The sequence below is a fragment of the Parambassis ranga genome, chromosome 12, assembly GCF_900634625.1.
Source record: "Parambassis ranga chromosome 12, fParRan2.1, whole genome shotgun sequence".
NCBI lineage: Eukaryota > Metazoa > Chordata > Actinopteri > Ambassidae > Parambassis > Parambassis ranga.
The window spans coordinates 16091654-16107559 of NC_041032.1; the positions used below are offsets into that span (position 1 = coordinate 16091654).

Genomic DNA, 15906 nt, shown 5'->3' on the forward strand with positions numbered 1-15906 from the left:
CCCTGCTGCTCATCTTTGCTTTGATTACTATCAAATTACTATTACTACTTATGGACTGACAATATACATAGATATCATTACAATATAATCAGTTTCATCTTGCTGTCATGTTTGCTCCTCTCTCTCTCTCTCTCTCTCTCCTTCATCCTCTCTGTCCTGTCTCCCTCTTCTTCTCCTCCTCCACCCGGCCGACTGGCAGCAGGAAGGTTCTTCCTTAAGAGACGGGTCCTGCTCAAGGTTTCTTCCTCTTAAAGGGAGTTTTTCCTTGCCACAGTGCTCTTAAGGGGGTCCAGGTTCTGGGTCTCACGCTCTGGGTCTCTGTGAAACACTTTGGGACAATTTCTGATTGTAAAATGCGCTATAAATAAATAAAACTGAATTGAATTGAATTGAATGAATGATCAATGAGTTAAGGTTAATCATCAATTTCTCGCTGACTAACTCTTTTTGTGTTAGATTTGAGGAGGGGGGCGCAGGGGGTCAGAGGCCCGGTGGCCAGGCCTCCCCGTCCTTGGTGCATCAGTCAAAGTTACATTTAATCATCCAACAGAGGAAATAAACTTCCGATAAGATGAAGGTGTGTGGCGGTTTTTCAAGGTCAGCGCGCATTTTAATGAGCAAATGTTCCTTCAGTGGAAAATAACAGTCAGGATGTTGTGATAGCGTCGGCACAAGGAAACACACGGACACTTCTAGGAGTCGCGGTCAAGGCTGAGATAAAGAACTTCTCATTTCTGGCTTTTACACGACAATAAAGCTTAATGGTGCTGCTGCTTCGAACTAAACAATGCTGTGGTCCTCCGAGGGGTCGGAGCTCGGTCTCATTTCATCCATCTATCCATCCTCAGTCCGTCCGGATCATGAGAGTACAATACACACCTCCTCCTGGTGCATCCTCAGCACCTCCTGGCTCGGCCTTGAGGGGTCTCCTCCTTCCATGTGAGCACGGTAAACCTCTGAAACAATGTCTCCCCCAGCAGGGGTGAGTGTGGGCCTGCTCCCGTGAAGGGAGGAGTGGGGGCGTCTCTATCTGGAGCCAAGCTCAGCAGGATCCTCTGAACCCGGAGGAGCGGCAGGTCTGCTTTGAGCCAGCTCAAGCTGAAATGTACCCAGAACCGGTCTGTGTGTTATGAGGCAGGCTGAGGGCATCAATGTTAATGTTAGCAGACGTAGCTATCTGAGCTAGCGCACTGGAATCATGATTGAGACACATTATAAAAACGCAGCGCTGCACCTTGATCTCCATGCAGAGTCTGACCTCTCATCAGTCCAGCACTGCATTCATACAATATAACGAGTAACAGCAAACACTGTTTTTAGTGGCCACCATCCACTTACCTGGAGGAGGCGGGGTTTATGACCAGTCGGCCACCAGGGGGCGATCCAGTTGTTTCTTTATACGTTTATGAGTGAGCTATCTGGGCTCCTTCAGTCTGTGAGTCTGTGAGTCTGCGGGCGGTGTCCTCCGGGCAGCGCTGGTGCAGCACGCCGTGTGATGGTTGATGGCGTTCAGGCCGCGGTCTGATCCTGCTGGTTAAAACAAAGTGAAAGCCTCTGTGAGGGAAGCGTGTGAATGGTGGAGGAAACGGAACATCACAGACCATAACCACCATGATATCTAAGGCCGCACAGATCTTTATTCATGGATTCACGGTGAATTTCTGGCGATGAAGAGGTTCAGTCTTACTGAGCGTACACATGACCGCTTCATACGCAGCGCTGGGACATAAGGCCACGCTCCACGCCCCCTCATCTGACTGCTCTGTGAAATCTTCTAAAGGCTCGACTGGGCTGAACCCACATTTCCTTCCTAAATGTTGATGGTGTCATTTCATAAAGAGGAAGTTTTCATCAGAAGACCTCCAGCTTCCTAAAATAAAATTAAATCACGCGTTTGCACTTTGTCCTTTAACGCCTTCAAGACTGAACACAGCTGTGAGTCACATGCAGCCACAAACACGTGAAAATGTATTTTATAATGTTTAAGTTTTCCACATTTCTGGACTAAAAAAATGATTGAAAATGTACTAATATGTTGTTTTATTTGTAAATTAGAAACATCCTTATCCAATGACGGTGTTTCCAGGGGACTCCAAAAAGTGACGGACACACTTGTTGTCCTCAGTAATGATGAAAATGTACATCTTTTAGATTAAACGTTAAACATCCTGAATGCAGCACTGACTGTGTTTTCTTATTATAATGAGCTCAGGCTGGTCCGTCAGATTTTGGGGTCCCTCTAGAAACACTGTTTGCAGCCTGTTTTGTTACAGAGAGCGACAGACTGTGTGTGTGTGTTCAGTCTGAAACCATAAAATAAAATTCTCCAACTATTAATCACACAGCTCCATAGTCATTGTTGGATTTTCCCCCTCACATCTCTGAGGACGTCTCCGTTTACTCGTGGCCGTGGTCCAAATGAAACATTTCATCATGAGCTCCATGATGACACGTCCTGCAGACACTTGTGAAACGGACTCTGACCAGACTGAAATATTTGAAGCAGCTTTTGACAGAAAGCTGTGAAATGTCTTAACGTACTTCACAGTTTGTTGATGAGACCTGTGCTGAAACAGCAGCAGCCTCTCTGTGGAGTCAGAACACAGACGGAATAAATGAATGTCTGCTGAGACTCTGACCGTCCCTCACAGAGGACGCTCAGTGTGTCCTCACAGCTGTGGAGCTGTTACTGATCACATTTGGGTGATTTTCCAGAGCCTCAGGCTCACTCTCACTCTCTGTCAGTGACCCCCCCCCCCCCCCCCCCCCCTCCTCCTAATTTAACAATTTCGACACAACCTCTTGTGTCATGTGTCGTCCAATGTTTAATCTGTCCCAAACTAACAGAACTGTCATCAGATTATCTCAGACCAGACACACCTACACAGTCCCAGTGTGGGTGAGAAACTCTGACCGTTTGTGTGTGTGTGTTGTGTTACTTACAGCACTGGGTACAGATGCAGTGTGTCTGCACGCACACAGCGAGCAGGCTGCAGTGACATCCTCTGTCCATCAGGTGGCAGGATTCCCCCTCTGTTAGAGCAGACTGATGGAGCTCCTCTGTGACACAAACACATAAAAAGCAAAGAGCATCTATAAATGACTCTTCGTCACTTTCAACATCAAACAGTGAAGACGGTCATCGTGGCCTCTGACCTTCAGCGCACACACACACACACACACACACACACACACAACAAGTAGCATTAAAGCATCCAGACAGGATGTGGTGACAGAAACTGGTTTAGACCTGATTAAAAGTGTGTTAATGTCTCATTATTCATGATGTGAGTTCATAAAATAAAGTGCAATTACAGTAAATCCCAGTCTTACCTGAACAGGTGTTTGTCCCGCCCCCTCCTGATGGGGGCGTGTCCTGAAGTTTGCTGTTGTGCAATAAGAGCCGAGGCTCCATTCATCCGTGAGTCGCAGGTCAGACTGCACAGCTCCCACTGCTGCTGCTCGGCCTTCATGACGGCCGGACGTCCTGCAGGTCCAGACAGCCTTTAAACGGGGACACGGATGGAGATCGAAAGCATCGTGGCGAACAGCGCTCTGATCAGAGCCAGAGAAGGTAAGAGCTGCAGACATCTTTCCTGTTTCTGACCTGACCTCTGACAGACGCTGCAGGGTGGCGGGCTGATGTCCGCTGTGGGGCTCTGATCAGAGGCCGGTTCATCCTCTGGGAGGCAGAAATGCACCTTTTCACCATTTAATAATGTATGTGTCCCTGAAAACAACACACATGTCAGCGAGTACACAAACAGAGACTCGGGCAGAGTTTGAGTGGCAGCTCCAAGTCTGAAAGCTGCAGAGCAATGCGGTCGCACAGGCTCTGCTCACCTGTTCCTGGAGCTATTAATAGCTCATTCACTGTAGTGCAGCATGCTATTGTCTGAGACAGAACGGGCCAGGCAGGGATGTGTGTGTGTGTCTGTGTGTGTGTGTGTGTGTGACACGCTGTTGACAGTTGTGACAGAGTGTGTGTGTCACTCCTCTGCAGGTGGAGGCATCAAAGGCCGCAGCTGGAAGTGGAAGGAGATGCTGCGCTTCCCTCACATCAGCCAGTGCATGGAGCTGGCCATGAACATAGGTGTGTGGACACACACATGCTGTGTTGTTGTTGTTGTTGTTGTGTGTGACTTGATGCCAGGTTTTTGTGTGTCTCCGTCAGAGCGGGATTACTTCAGCCTGTGTGTGAAGCAGCCCATCGGGAGGAATCTCTTCGAGCTCTTCTGTCGGAGTCGGCCTGAGCTGCACAGCTGCCTGGCCCTGCAGAAAGCTCTGGTATGCCTTTCACCTCTTTATGATGAGTTTCAGTTACACAACCTGTAACACAACATGAGTCAGCCTTCACACAGTCCACAGCATCTCTGAAACGGTGAGAAAAAGTAGGAGGAAATGTTGGATTTTATTGGCCTGCCTTGGCTGGAAATACGAGTTGATCCACCAAAAGAGGATGGAGGAACAAAGTGCCACAGTTAAAGTGTGTGTCTGTTCGCTGTCCAGCTCCTCAGAGAGCTGCACATGACCACCAGGGGGCACACAGCTAAGAAAACACATGCACACAGTAAACAAATATGGCTGAACACACAACATTAGCCTGTAGCTAACCGACCACAGAGACAGACATACTCACTCAGTGGTGGTCTGTCGTCCTCTTGGTCTTAGTCCACTTCCAGTTTATCAGCTGTCCAGACACACATCACTTGTATCAGTGAGCGGCGACATGTTTAAAAACATGGCAGCAGAATGATTCAGGTTGTGCGTCGCGGTTTGTTCTCAGCAGCTCAGTTTTCAGATGTCCTCCGCTGATTAGTGAACCGATGATGTCTCTGGTTTCTGACCTGACCTCTGTGCCTCCTTCAGGACACCTTTGAGACGCAGTTGGACGAGGAGAGGAAAAGCTCTGGACTCAGTATCATCCAGACATTCCTCACGGGGCAGGTCTGACAACCTGAGAGACAAAGACAGACACATGTTGACAAAAACACTGACGTTCTCTGACAGACGTTATCTCTCCGTGTCCCCTCAGTCCAGTCAGTGTGTGTCCTTCCTGAAGAAGCACGAGAAACACTGCAGCCAGAGTCTGAAGCTGGATCCCAGCGGCGACGTCTTTTACCGCTGCAGGGAGTGAGTCCATCCTCTGCTGACTGACTGTGTGTGTGTGTGTGTTGAGGGTTAATAATCTCATGTGTCTCCTGGTTCAGAGACCTACACATCTACCTGAGCGGGGACGCCTTCCTGCAGTACCAGGACAGCATGTTCTTTGACCGCTTCCTGCAGTGGAAGATGGTGGAGAGGTCAGTGCACTGAAGGAGGACACGAGGCGGTGTGTTGGGTTGGAGCCAGTCGGTGTCGATAACCGCCTTTAAACACTTCCTGTTTTTGTCTTGAAGGCAACCAATCACCAAACACACCTTCAGACAGTACAGACTGTTGGGCAAAGGCGGCTTTGGAGAGGTCAGACACACACACACACACACACACACACACACAGATCCTCTTGCAGAGGGACCGCCCGGCTTGTTGTCAGCTCACTTCCTGTTTGTGTTACGTCTCCAGGTGTGGGCATGTCAGGTGCGAGCCACAGGGATGATGTACGCCTGCAAGAAGCTGGAGAAAACTCACGTGAAGAAGAGGCGAGGAGAGTCCATGGCTCTGAACGAGAAAGAGATCCTTGAAGACCTGGACAGCCGCTTTGTGGTGAGACCATTCATCCAGCTGCTGCACCAAAAGTGGATCCATCCGCCACTGAAAGTAGTCCCTATCAATGCACTCCTGTTTGACTACCTGATGCCCGACACATGCTTCTTCTTTAAGATGAATTTAAACTTTCTGACGCCAGGCTCGAGATGCTGAGAAAAACCCGTTTTCAACTCCGACATGACGGTTTCTCTGCTCCTCAGGTGAACCTGGCGTACGCTTATGAGACCAAGCACGCCCTCTGCATGGTTCTGACCATGATGAGCGGCGGGGACTTGAGATTTCACATCTACAGCATCGGTGTGCCCGGCCTGGACAGTGACAGAGTGATTCTGTATGCCGCAGAGGTCTGCTGCGGGTTGATGCACCTCCACCAGAAGTCCATAGTGTACAGGTGAGACTGGGACCTCCATGTGGGTGCAGGTCTGTAGGAGCAGGAGGAGGTGATGTTCTACTAAACCCTGTCTTTGCTGTTCCAGGGATCTGAAACCAGAGAACATTCTGCTGGATGACTACGGTACGTAGAGCCACACCAAGCAGTAAATAGCTGCTGATGTCTTAAAATAGGATCAGATTCCAGGCTGCTTTATTTTTAGATCTGAAATCCAGATAAGAGTCCTGCCAAGCACTCACGCAGCCAATCAGGTTCATTCCTCAGAAGCATGCACCTGTAACAGAGCAGGAAACAGCAGTGATGGTATTTTGACAGGGCTGCAAACAAAAGGGCCGTTGGAGGAAGCGAGTGCCTGAGGGAACCTGAGGTGTGTCGGCTATTTTAAGAAACCCACACCTGTTCCTTCATTCCTGAGAACGCTGTGACTGTAGCGCGCAGATTGTAGCAGATCAATCTGTCACAGCGTGACGAGGGAAGAGGAAGCTGTCAGGACAAAAGTGAAAGTGCGTCACAACAGCAGAAAAATGTCAACCATGAAACCCGTTTGTTATTTGTGTTGTTGTTGTTCGCCCCAGGACACATCCGCATCTCTGACCTGGGTTTGGCTGTGAGGATGTCTGAGGGCGGCCTGGTGCGAGGCCGGGTGGGCACGCTGGGATACATGGGTACGTTTCCTGCTGCCGCTTAGAAGTTATAGGACTTTTAAGGCCTCCAGATGACCCACGACTACACCTGAAAGTCCAGGATTTGAATCTGCATTTAAAGCTGATCAATGCCTGGGTTAAAAGTATGCTGGACCGATCATGCCAAAAATAAATAAACAATAACATTAAGTGATCAAATATTAAATATATTATTGTATAAACCACACATAAGAATGATTTGAAGTTAAGTTCAACTTTGACCTGCATCATTCCATTCAGCTGCTGCTCAGTACCCGGCACCTCTCCCCACATAATGAGATCACACTCCTGGTTTGGTTCAGAGGGTAGAAGGACGTGTCAGCACATGGAAACCGCCCTGAGAGGGGGAGACTAGAACACAGCTGTGCTGTTCAGAGCAACGCTTCAGCTGCAGCAATCAGACTTGCATTAGTAAATTCTACAATTTGGCTTCAAAACTTGCACGCAGCTACAGTGTGTGAGGCTTAGCGCCATCTTTGGGTCTAACTTCATGTCAGAATTCCATCAGGATCCATCCTCTGGGCACTGAACCTCCAGGCCTTTATTGATCTGTGCGTCCTGTCTCAGCTCCAGAGGTGATCAGAAACGAGCGTCACGGGCTGAGCGTGGACTGGTGGGGCCTCGGCTGTCTGATCTACGAAATGACGGCGGGGCGGCCGCCGTTCAGGGCGCGAGCAGAGCACCCGAGACCGCCCGAGATGGAGAGCAGGATTCAGATGGCACAGGAGGAGTACAACAACAAGTTCAGCTCAGAGGCCAGAGACATCTGCCGCTCGGTCAGTCCTCCTCCTCTTCCTCCTCCTCCTCCTCCTCTTCCTCCTCCTCCATCATCACTCAGGTTAATAACACACTTCTGTTCACTGCAGCTGCTGACCAAGGACCCCCAACAGAGACTGGGCAGCTCAGGAGGCAGAGCAGTGCAGGCTCACCCCTTCTTCAAACCCATCAACTTCAGGATGCTGGAGGCCGGCCTGGTCGAGGCTCCATTCAAACCTGATGCAAGTAGTATTTACACAACTTTACATCAGAAAGGTGCAGAAAGACACAAATCTGCTGGCACACAACGAGGAGAACCCCTGCCTGGTGTGGGACAGGTCTGGATTCTGTCTGAAAATCAGTCCTTGAAAACAGACGCGCCTCACCGTCTTCATTCACTGAGACAACACTGCCACCATGAGGTCATACTGGGAAGTGACACATGCAGCAGCAGCTGTGGCCTGTCCTGTATTTTGAACATTAAATATTCAAAATATGTAAATGATCGATTGATTTAAATTTTATAACTGATCAATATTTGTTGTCAAAGGTCAAAGGTCACTGTGTCATCAGGAAAAGTTCTATAAGCGAACTTTAACGTCTCCATTTTTAATCTTAATCTGGTGAAAAGAGCAGAATTTGAAGACCATAGTTGGGACAGATCACGTCTGTTAACCCTTTGTGTTTACCTGTGAGGGTTTGATGTGGTTTGAACTCACCTCAGGCCGCTCGTCTCTTCTCCTCCTGCAGCCCAGACTGGTGTACTGTAGCGACGTGCAGGACATTGAGGAGTTCTCCACAGTGAAGGGGGTCACCCTGGACCAGACGGACAGCGAGTTCTACTCCAAGTTCAACACAGGAAGTGTCCCGATCAGCTGGCAGAACGAGGCGAGTCCCCCCCCCCCGGCCTCCCTGTCAGGCTGCAGCATCTCAGCAGACATGATGAGTCCTCACCGTCTCTCTCCGTTTCCTGCAGATAATAGAGACGGGATGCTTCAAGGAGCTGAACGTTTTTAGCTCTGATGGGTCTCGTTCCCAGGACCTGATCTGGTCTCAGTCCCCTGACAGCCCCAAACGTGGCCTGCTGCGCCGGATCTTCCGCAGACATGTAAGGACGCAGCCTGCAGTGTGTGTGTGTGTGTGTGTCCCGACGTCTAACCTGATCATGTGTCTCCTCCGACAGCATCATCCAGACCACTCAGATGAAAGCAGGCAGAACCTGGTGTCCAATGAAGACTACACCAAACCCGACATCACCTATACGTCCCTGTGAGGGCGGCTGCGGCACAGAGACGCCTCAGAGCGGCAGCGTCACAGGTCTCCACGCCCTCTGCTGTCACTGAGAACTGAAGCGAAGCAGCTTTTTTCTGTAAATACCTGAATTTTGATACAAATCATCACTTAAATCCCACCAGTTGTTTTAAAACAGGTGAGCCTTGAATTAAAGATCATTTTAATGCACTGAATCCTCAGCACAGCTTTCTGGATAATTCACTACTGCAAGCTTTAACAATCCTGTGCAGGCGCCAGTAAACCACCAGGGGCACTCGTCAATCTCCAGACCCACAACACACATTTGTAGTTTTTTTTCAAATGGAATTTTAAAGTTTTGTGTATTCTAGAAAACAATAAAAAATATTGATGACTCATATCACACTGACCAAATGTCACATCAACAGCAGAGCTGTTACCTGACGGAGCAGCTGATGAAGTGCTTAAAACTGCAGTTCCTCAAGTGTCCACCAGAGGCAGCATCTTTACAGCAAAAATGCAGTTAGGGGTGTGTATTGATCAGTTCCCTTTCTGTGACCATTTTAAGGGGGAAACTGAAACTGTGTCTGAGCTGACTCACTCGTGCTTCTAATGATCAATTTAAATATTTGATTTTTTTTAAAAATCCAGATTCAGTTCAATGTAACATTTTTTTTTATTTAACCCAGAGTATAAAACAGTAAATTACTGGCACACGCCATCCAACAAATAAAGTGAGCAAACAGACAGAGCACTGTAGAGTCCATCCTGCACCAGGTCGACACCGTGAAGCAGCACCAAACTCAGCTTTAGCCGTCACATGTTCGGCATGGAATGGCGTCTGATGGCATGCTAGCATCGCTTATTAGCTTGTTTTATGTTTTTTCCACGTGTTGCTTTGAGTTGCCTATCTGCAGGTGGATCAATGTTTGGGTCTCAGTACTCGGTTCATCCCTCCCACGGTGGGCTGCGCCGTCCGTCCACGTCAGTCTCCACGTGGTACAACATGTCGGCCAGCGTGTGCTCGATGACGGCCCCCCAGCCCATGTCACTCATCTGAGGGGAAACACAACAAAAACATATATATCTATATGAGACAACAGAGAACCAAGCAGTGTGAGAATGTGTCAGGAGAAACTCACCGGCTGAAACTTGACATCCTTCGGAGGGTGTTTGAAATGTGGGCCGAAGTTCACAGACACCTGAAGAAAGCTGAGGTTAGACAGTATGTGGAGAAACAAAGCGCTAACACGGCTGCTGTACTCACAGTGCAGCTCTTATACAGTGAGATGGCCGGGAAGTAGAGGCCTTCAAACAGGTTTTCATAGGCGACACCTTGGTTCACTCCGTTTTTATAGAAAATCATCTGAAACACAGGCGTCATGAGTTCAAAGCAGCAGATGTTCTGACTGGAGTTTATTTTGAAAAGGTGCACTCACCCTGCTGGGGCTCATCGCCTTCAGACTCTTCTCTGCTTTGTCCACATAATCCTTCTCCTCAAAGTACAGGTAGCTTTTGAACTTAATTAGAGCCTAAAAAAGAGAAAACCAAATTCTCAGTCAGCGTGTTCTTTTCCCAGTGTCATCAGATGATTCTGCTAATCTGCTTATAATCCCCAATAAGTACAGCTTTACATGAGTTTGTCTGTCTCCAAGACTCCCTCTCATCAGGCCTTACCTTGTCTTTGTACGTATCCGGCAGACCTTTGGCCGTCTCCGTCTCGTCAGGCAGCTCGATGAAGAAGCCCAGCGTGTCTCCTTGCCCGTAGCTGGAAGAATAATGCTTCCCTATGGACTGGTGGAAGCGCGTGCCCTTCTTACTGCGCCACGAGTAGCTGAATTTATCGTAACCCAGAGGTGCCTGCAGGTTACCTAAGACACCAGAAACAGAGGAAACATGTGAATGTCTGCGCTCTGGCCATCGACATGTGATACAAAGGCTTTGCATGAAGCGGGACTGACCGAGCGGCTGAGACCAGCCCAGCCTGGCTGCTGTCTCTGGAGGCATGTCATCAACAGAGACCTCAAAGTACCAGGCACCTTTCCGCACGCCGTGGGAGGCTCGGACCATGGAGTACCCCTTCTCCCCAGTCACGGTCAGCCGGTCGTCAGAGATCTTCAGCTGCGGCGCTGCAACATGAACAGCTTTAAACACATGTTAGATATGAAGTGATCCAGTGTCTCTTGCTCTGTGTACCTCTGTCATGTAAGGCCAGCAGCACCCGCTCATACAGGCAGGCCCTGTACAGGTCACCAGGTATGGGTTTGCCAGCCCAGCAGTCCAGCTCGAGCTTCTCTGGGTCTGGAGCGTGGGGGTCCGGTTCTGCCAGGATGTAGCGGTACCCGTCTTTATTGAATGGATGCTCCAGAGGGTAGCCGTGAGGAGGCAGGCGCTGGGCGGAGAACAGAGGGTCACTGCCAGGGTGGAGGAGGAGAGGAGTCAGACCTTACAGACACTTGTAGTGCAAACACAAACATCTTGGAGGATTTTCACCCGAGACATGAGGAAATATCAGGATTTTTCAGGTCACCAATGGTGCGTTCAAGTACCACTAAAGTCTGTTTTTGTCCACTAAAAGCTGTCGTTTAGGATTGGCTCTTTGTACCTTCGTGTCCTCTTTGTGGCTCCAGCCGCTGTCCCCTCTTGTTGCTGCTGCTGTTTACGTTTGGCCCCTCTTCCTTTGCCGGGACCCGGAGCCAAAGCACCTTTAAAAAACAAAACAACACAGGTCGTATGACTGAAAATCAGCCACTCAAACTCACACACAGGCAGTCAGAGGCAAAGGAAATATACAACAGTGCAGTTAATCCAAACAGTCCTGCAGTCATACTCCATTCATGAAGGCTCGTTCTGGAGAGTTTGTAGAGTTATGAATATTTTGTCCACCTCAGTTACATCATTAAAGATGGACCAGAATATCGACTGTATTAACTTTAGCTAGGTGTTCCTGATAACAGGATAAGAAACACTGACTAACACACACACACACACACACACACACACAGTGAAAGCAGATTACAGGGCGTCTGGTGCGCACAGGGAGACAGCAGGCACAAAAAAGGCAGAAATTAGTTCGCATGGCATTTTCCAAACACCATCAGCCTCTCAGAGTGCCTCTTCACCGACTCAAGCTAAACCTCAGAGGGGAGGGAGGAATATTCTGAAGAAAAAATGAGATCAAAGCCATGAAGTAATCAGAATACTTCAAAACTTTGTAACTACATGGGCTTCTTTCTCATAAATTTAGTTTGAGGCTTCATATTATTTTTTCTTGGCCCCTTTGACATGCAGAGTCCTAAATACAACACGTACTTGTTTTTAGCCGATGATGCTAAGATGACTTTTATTTGGCTCTAATAAGTGTAAATTTAAATTGAAGAGGAAAGACGACGAGGCTAATTAGCATTGGGTGAAAGCCAATAGCAAATCAAAATGGCACTTTACTCTCACATTAGCTGCACTACGGAGGGCAGAGTGTCATTTCAGCTGGGAGATATCAGAGTCCATTAACAGCAAGCCAGACACGAGGAGGGTACAGTATGTTCACCAAAGGGAGGGGGGGGGGACCAAACAGATGCAGAGAGCAGACAGGGAGGTTACAACTGGACACGGATGAAGTTGCCCTCAAGATGTTTTCTGAGGATGAGATTCAGTTTGAGAATTGGAACCTCAGGGCCAACTTCGATCCAAAAGTTATTACAAGACACGAAAACACACGGATCAGCTCCAGAGGGCAAAAGACCACAATATTCACCTGAGAAAGAAGATCCACCTGGAACACAATGCACACGGTCACTATGGTCATCACATTTCACACCGTCTGACTCACAGTCGGGGGGGTTACACTCATGTAAGGCTGCTTTCACACCAAACCTTTAAGGGTTAATCACAGTGTGTATTCACAGTGTGAGTTTCCCTACCATTAAGCCCGCCGGTAGTGGGAGCAGCAGTGGTCTGTTTCTGTGTGTCGTATGATGGTCCGATGGTTCCCAGGTCCTACAGAACACAAGGAGCAGCGACTGCAGTTAGATTTCATACGTTTACAATATAGCTCCTCCGGTGTGCTCTGACACAGCTGAGGGGTCAGCACCTGATCCAGGAGGCCAAATTTAGGGTACTCCTCTTCAAGGTCTTTGCTGCCAGGGTCCGGGTGTTCCTTAACCAGGAACACGTCACGCTCTTTGCTCTGGAAAATAAGTAAAGATAGGACTTACCCTCTAAAATAGCTGCATATATAAATAACTGCCTGATGTTTTGACTTTCTGATGGTCCCTGAATGCATCATGTGTGATTTACATATTGCCCTGAAAATCAAACCAAATCCAGAATGAACATATCTCATCCAAACCGGTGATTGGACTGGAATTTAAACCATCATGGTCTAATTACCATCGTCTTCACTATGTTGTTGGGCCAGGTGAGCTTCCCTGGTCTCTGACGGGTCGTCATGCACTCCCAGTACTTGTCGATGAAAGGGATGATATCCTACGAGACAGACATATATGAAGTGACAGAAAAGCTGAATCCAACAAATGTTTACCAACAAAGCAGAACATCAGCCTCACCTTGTCTTTGGAGAACATGGTCTTTGGGTGCTCATCTTGTGTCCTGGACCGCCATGTGAGGTTCGCCAGGGCAGTGAGACACATCTCCTTCAGGTCTGAAACACAGACTCCTACATCAGATTGTGCAGAGGTAAACGTACATTATTATTATTATTTGGAGGTGACGGCACACAGATCACCTACTTGCTTGTTTCCTGAGGAAATAGGTGTTGCCGCTGTGATGGCACACGTTGCAGTGAAACACATAGTTGGTCATGAAGGGAAGACAGGTCCTGCAGAGGAGAAGGATACACAAACACCATCAGACTCAGCTGCTGATTATCTGCTGTATAATAAACTTAATGTCAAGTATACATACGCAGTGTCGATGCCAAACGTGTCTGCGGTGAACCACTTCATACACAGGGCGCACTGCAGCTCCACCTCCCCCAGCTGCCTCCCGCTCTCCTCATCTCCAGAGCCAGTGAGAGCATCCGCCGCCTCTGAGCCTTCTCCAGCCGTCTCCTGGGACAACGACAGCACAAAGACAGTTCAGCTACAACATTATATATATAGGACAAAGTTAAACACAAATAATAATAAAACACTGATACCATTCCCTCTTTGCCGTTTGATGATTCAGTATCCATGCTGGTGGGCAGCTCCCCAAATGCAGCATCTCTACAGGTCAAAGGAAAGATCAGCTGAGTGCATAAATACTGTACAAAATGATAAACTAAATAAATGTGGATTCACATTAGAGCATGAGCAGCCGATTAATAGCAGGAAAATGTATTTCCATGCAAAGAGAGGACCTCCTGTCTCAGCCAGTCTGCCTTAGAAAGAGTCTAAGCAGGTATGTGCACACCTGCTTCCCTGTTACTGTTTGTTTCTATCAAAAATGCATCGTTAGCTAAATTTGACATTATTCAAATGAAGCCTAGTGCGTGAAGAACTTAACAACACATCCAAGATTTACAATAATGATAATCAAACTATATAGGTTTCAGATTAAACGGTCCTAAACCGTCGGGTATGTTGACGCTCAGCTGTCTTCACTCACAAAAGACGAGCTAAGCAGAAACGTTATGATGATAGAGCTAACAATTGTTAGCTAACCGAGCTAGCTAACAGCGTTTATGAAATAAAATACACGGTTAATGTACATTATCAGCCCATAGGTAAACAGTTTTATATTCTAGGTGTCCATAACGGTCAGAAATATGTGACATGAGGCAGTCCTACCCGTCTCCGGGCTCCGGTTCTGTTGCCGCAGCACTGCCCGCCTCTACCTCAGACGCCATGTTTCAAATCAATGAAAACAAAGAAACAGCGCGAGAAGATACGAGACTACAGCTTCCGGTGAGGGGTCGACTCAACAGCGACGCCACAGGATCAGAAGAGAACTGTCCAAAAACACACAAACACAAGACCACAGAGCTTCTACGACAAAATGTCATTTTAAAGAGGGAAAATACATTTTCTTTAAACATATTATGTTATTATAATATAGGCCTATATCTATAGATAATTATAAATAATAAATCTGTCAGTATTTGTTCATTATCTCACTCCATTTCCCATTTATCTTGTGACCACAAGCGTCATATAAAATAAACTTTCAACCTATTTACAGAAGAAACAGCACTTAAAGTTTCATTAGCTGATTCAACTTCTTTACTTTGTCCCTAGTTGAATTTTAAAATTAGAATTTTGCTGAATCTTTGCTGTGAGAAATAAAGGTTTGTCCAGGAAAAGCCTTCAGTTATTAAACAAGTGAGTTAATGTCAGTGTGACATTATTTAAAATGTCGTCACATCCTCTACTACATGTTGATCTTTAAAACGTTGTTTCATATTTGTGGACATGTGGCCTGAGGTGCAGGTTTGGCTTCTGTCCAGAGACGATGATGCTGTGTGATGGTGGATGTTCGTGTCTCAGCGTTCCTTCCTAATGATGGATGTGTGGTCTGCAGCTTCAGCCGGGCGGAGCTGCCAGCAGGTCTGAGGACGAGTCCAAAGAATGAAAATCCACCTCTGAGTTTATCATCCTGAGTGACAGCAGGAGGGAAAAAACTACCTTTCTGCTCGTTTTATTGGACGTTGACCAAACAAACAGCGGATTTACAGCCTGGTCCTCAGTCCTCACATCCACATCCAGCGGCCGCTCCTTAGACGTGCTAATGTCCCCTGATCTTTGCGACTCTTTCCATTTACTGCTCCACACAAAGCAAAGAGCGGCAGAAGAAGCTTTGTGCTGACGTCAGACCACCCCTCGTCCTCTCCATGAAAGTCAAACGTTGTTTAAACAGTAAAAAAACATGTCGAGCACAAAAGCAAGTGTGCCGGCAGACTCCTCACAAAGCAGCCCGGGAATGTTAAAGGCACTCCTGGGTGCTGCCATAAACGCCCTCAGGCCTTTGTCAGGGAGCTTTCTCCTCCTCCAATAGAGACACATCTGTGGCAGGAAGTTAGTTTAAAGTCTCAGCTTTGATTTGAGCAGCAACACAGAAAGACAACAGTTTGAGACCAAAAGTAACCGGACAGTCGATTCTTGGTCACACATGTAGCTC

General features: G+C 47.8%; 2 protein-coding genes and 1 long non-coding RNA gene across 5 annotated transcripts; 1 reads left to right on the forward strand and 2 right to left on the reverse strand.

Moving 5' to 3' along the window:
- Positions 1-304: 304 nt before the first annotated feature.
- LOC114444177 (uncharacterized) lies at positions 305-5454 on the reverse strand. Its single transcript, XR_003671525.1, has 7 exons — positions 5227-5454; positions 4640-4957; positions 3613-4549; positions 3334-3504; positions 2944-3060; positions 1339-1530; positions 305-1098 (listed from the first exon to the last, which is right to left on the reverse strand). It is a non-coding gene; the product is annotated as an uncharacterized LOC114444177 (long non-coding RNA).
- On the forward strand, positions 3403-9399 carry LOC114444174 (G protein-coupled receptor kinase 5-like). Of its 2 annotated transcripts, XM_028418596.1 has the most exons (16): positions 3403-3574; positions 4004-4093; positions 4175-4287; positions 4870-4947; positions 5036-5133; positions 5211-5303; positions 5400-5463; positions 5566-5706; positions 5910-6100; positions 6186-6223; positions 6676-6765; positions 7351-7559; positions 7650-7781; positions 8290-8427; positions 8516-8647; positions 8723-9399. In XM_028418596.1, the coding sequence occupies exons 1-16, from the start codon at positions 3523-3525 to the stop codon at positions 8810-8812; spliced, it is 1749 nt and encodes a 582-aa protein (XP_028274397.1). In that variant the 5' UTR covers positions 3403-3522; the 3' UTR covers positions 8813-9399. The 2 variants fall into 2 exon arrangements, with proteins under 2 accessions (XP_028274397.1, XP_028274398.1); XM_028418597.1 differs by lacking the exons at positions 3403-3574; positions 4004-4093; positions 4175-4287 and adding an exon at positions 4621-4761.
- Positions 9400-9447: 48 nt separating this feature from the next.
- Positions 9448-14660, reverse strand: ash2l (ash2 like, histone lysine methyltransferase complex subunit). 2 transcript variants are annotated; one of them, XM_028418594.1, is made up of 17 exons: positions 14580-14660; positions 13949-14015; positions 13714-13859; positions 13539-13627; positions 13356-13450; positions 13180-13275; positions 12881-12976; positions 12711-12786; positions 12545-12562; positions 11396-11495; positions 10987-11204; positions 10752-10919; positions 10468-10661; positions 10230-10322; positions 10058-10156; positions 9933-9992; positions 9448-9846 (listed from the first exon to the last, which is right to left on the reverse strand). In XM_028418594.1, exons 1-17 carry the CDS (start codon positions 14636-14638, stop codon positions 9739-9741), a joined length of 1782 nt encoding a protein of 593 aa, XP_028274395.1. In that variant the 5' UTR covers positions 14639-14660; the 3' UTR covers positions 9448-9738. The 2 variants fall into 2 exon arrangements, with proteins under 2 accessions (XP_028274395.1, XP_028274396.1); XM_028418595.1 differs by lacking the exon at positions 12545-12562.
- Between the last annotated feature and the right edge of the window lie 1246 nt (positions 14661-15906).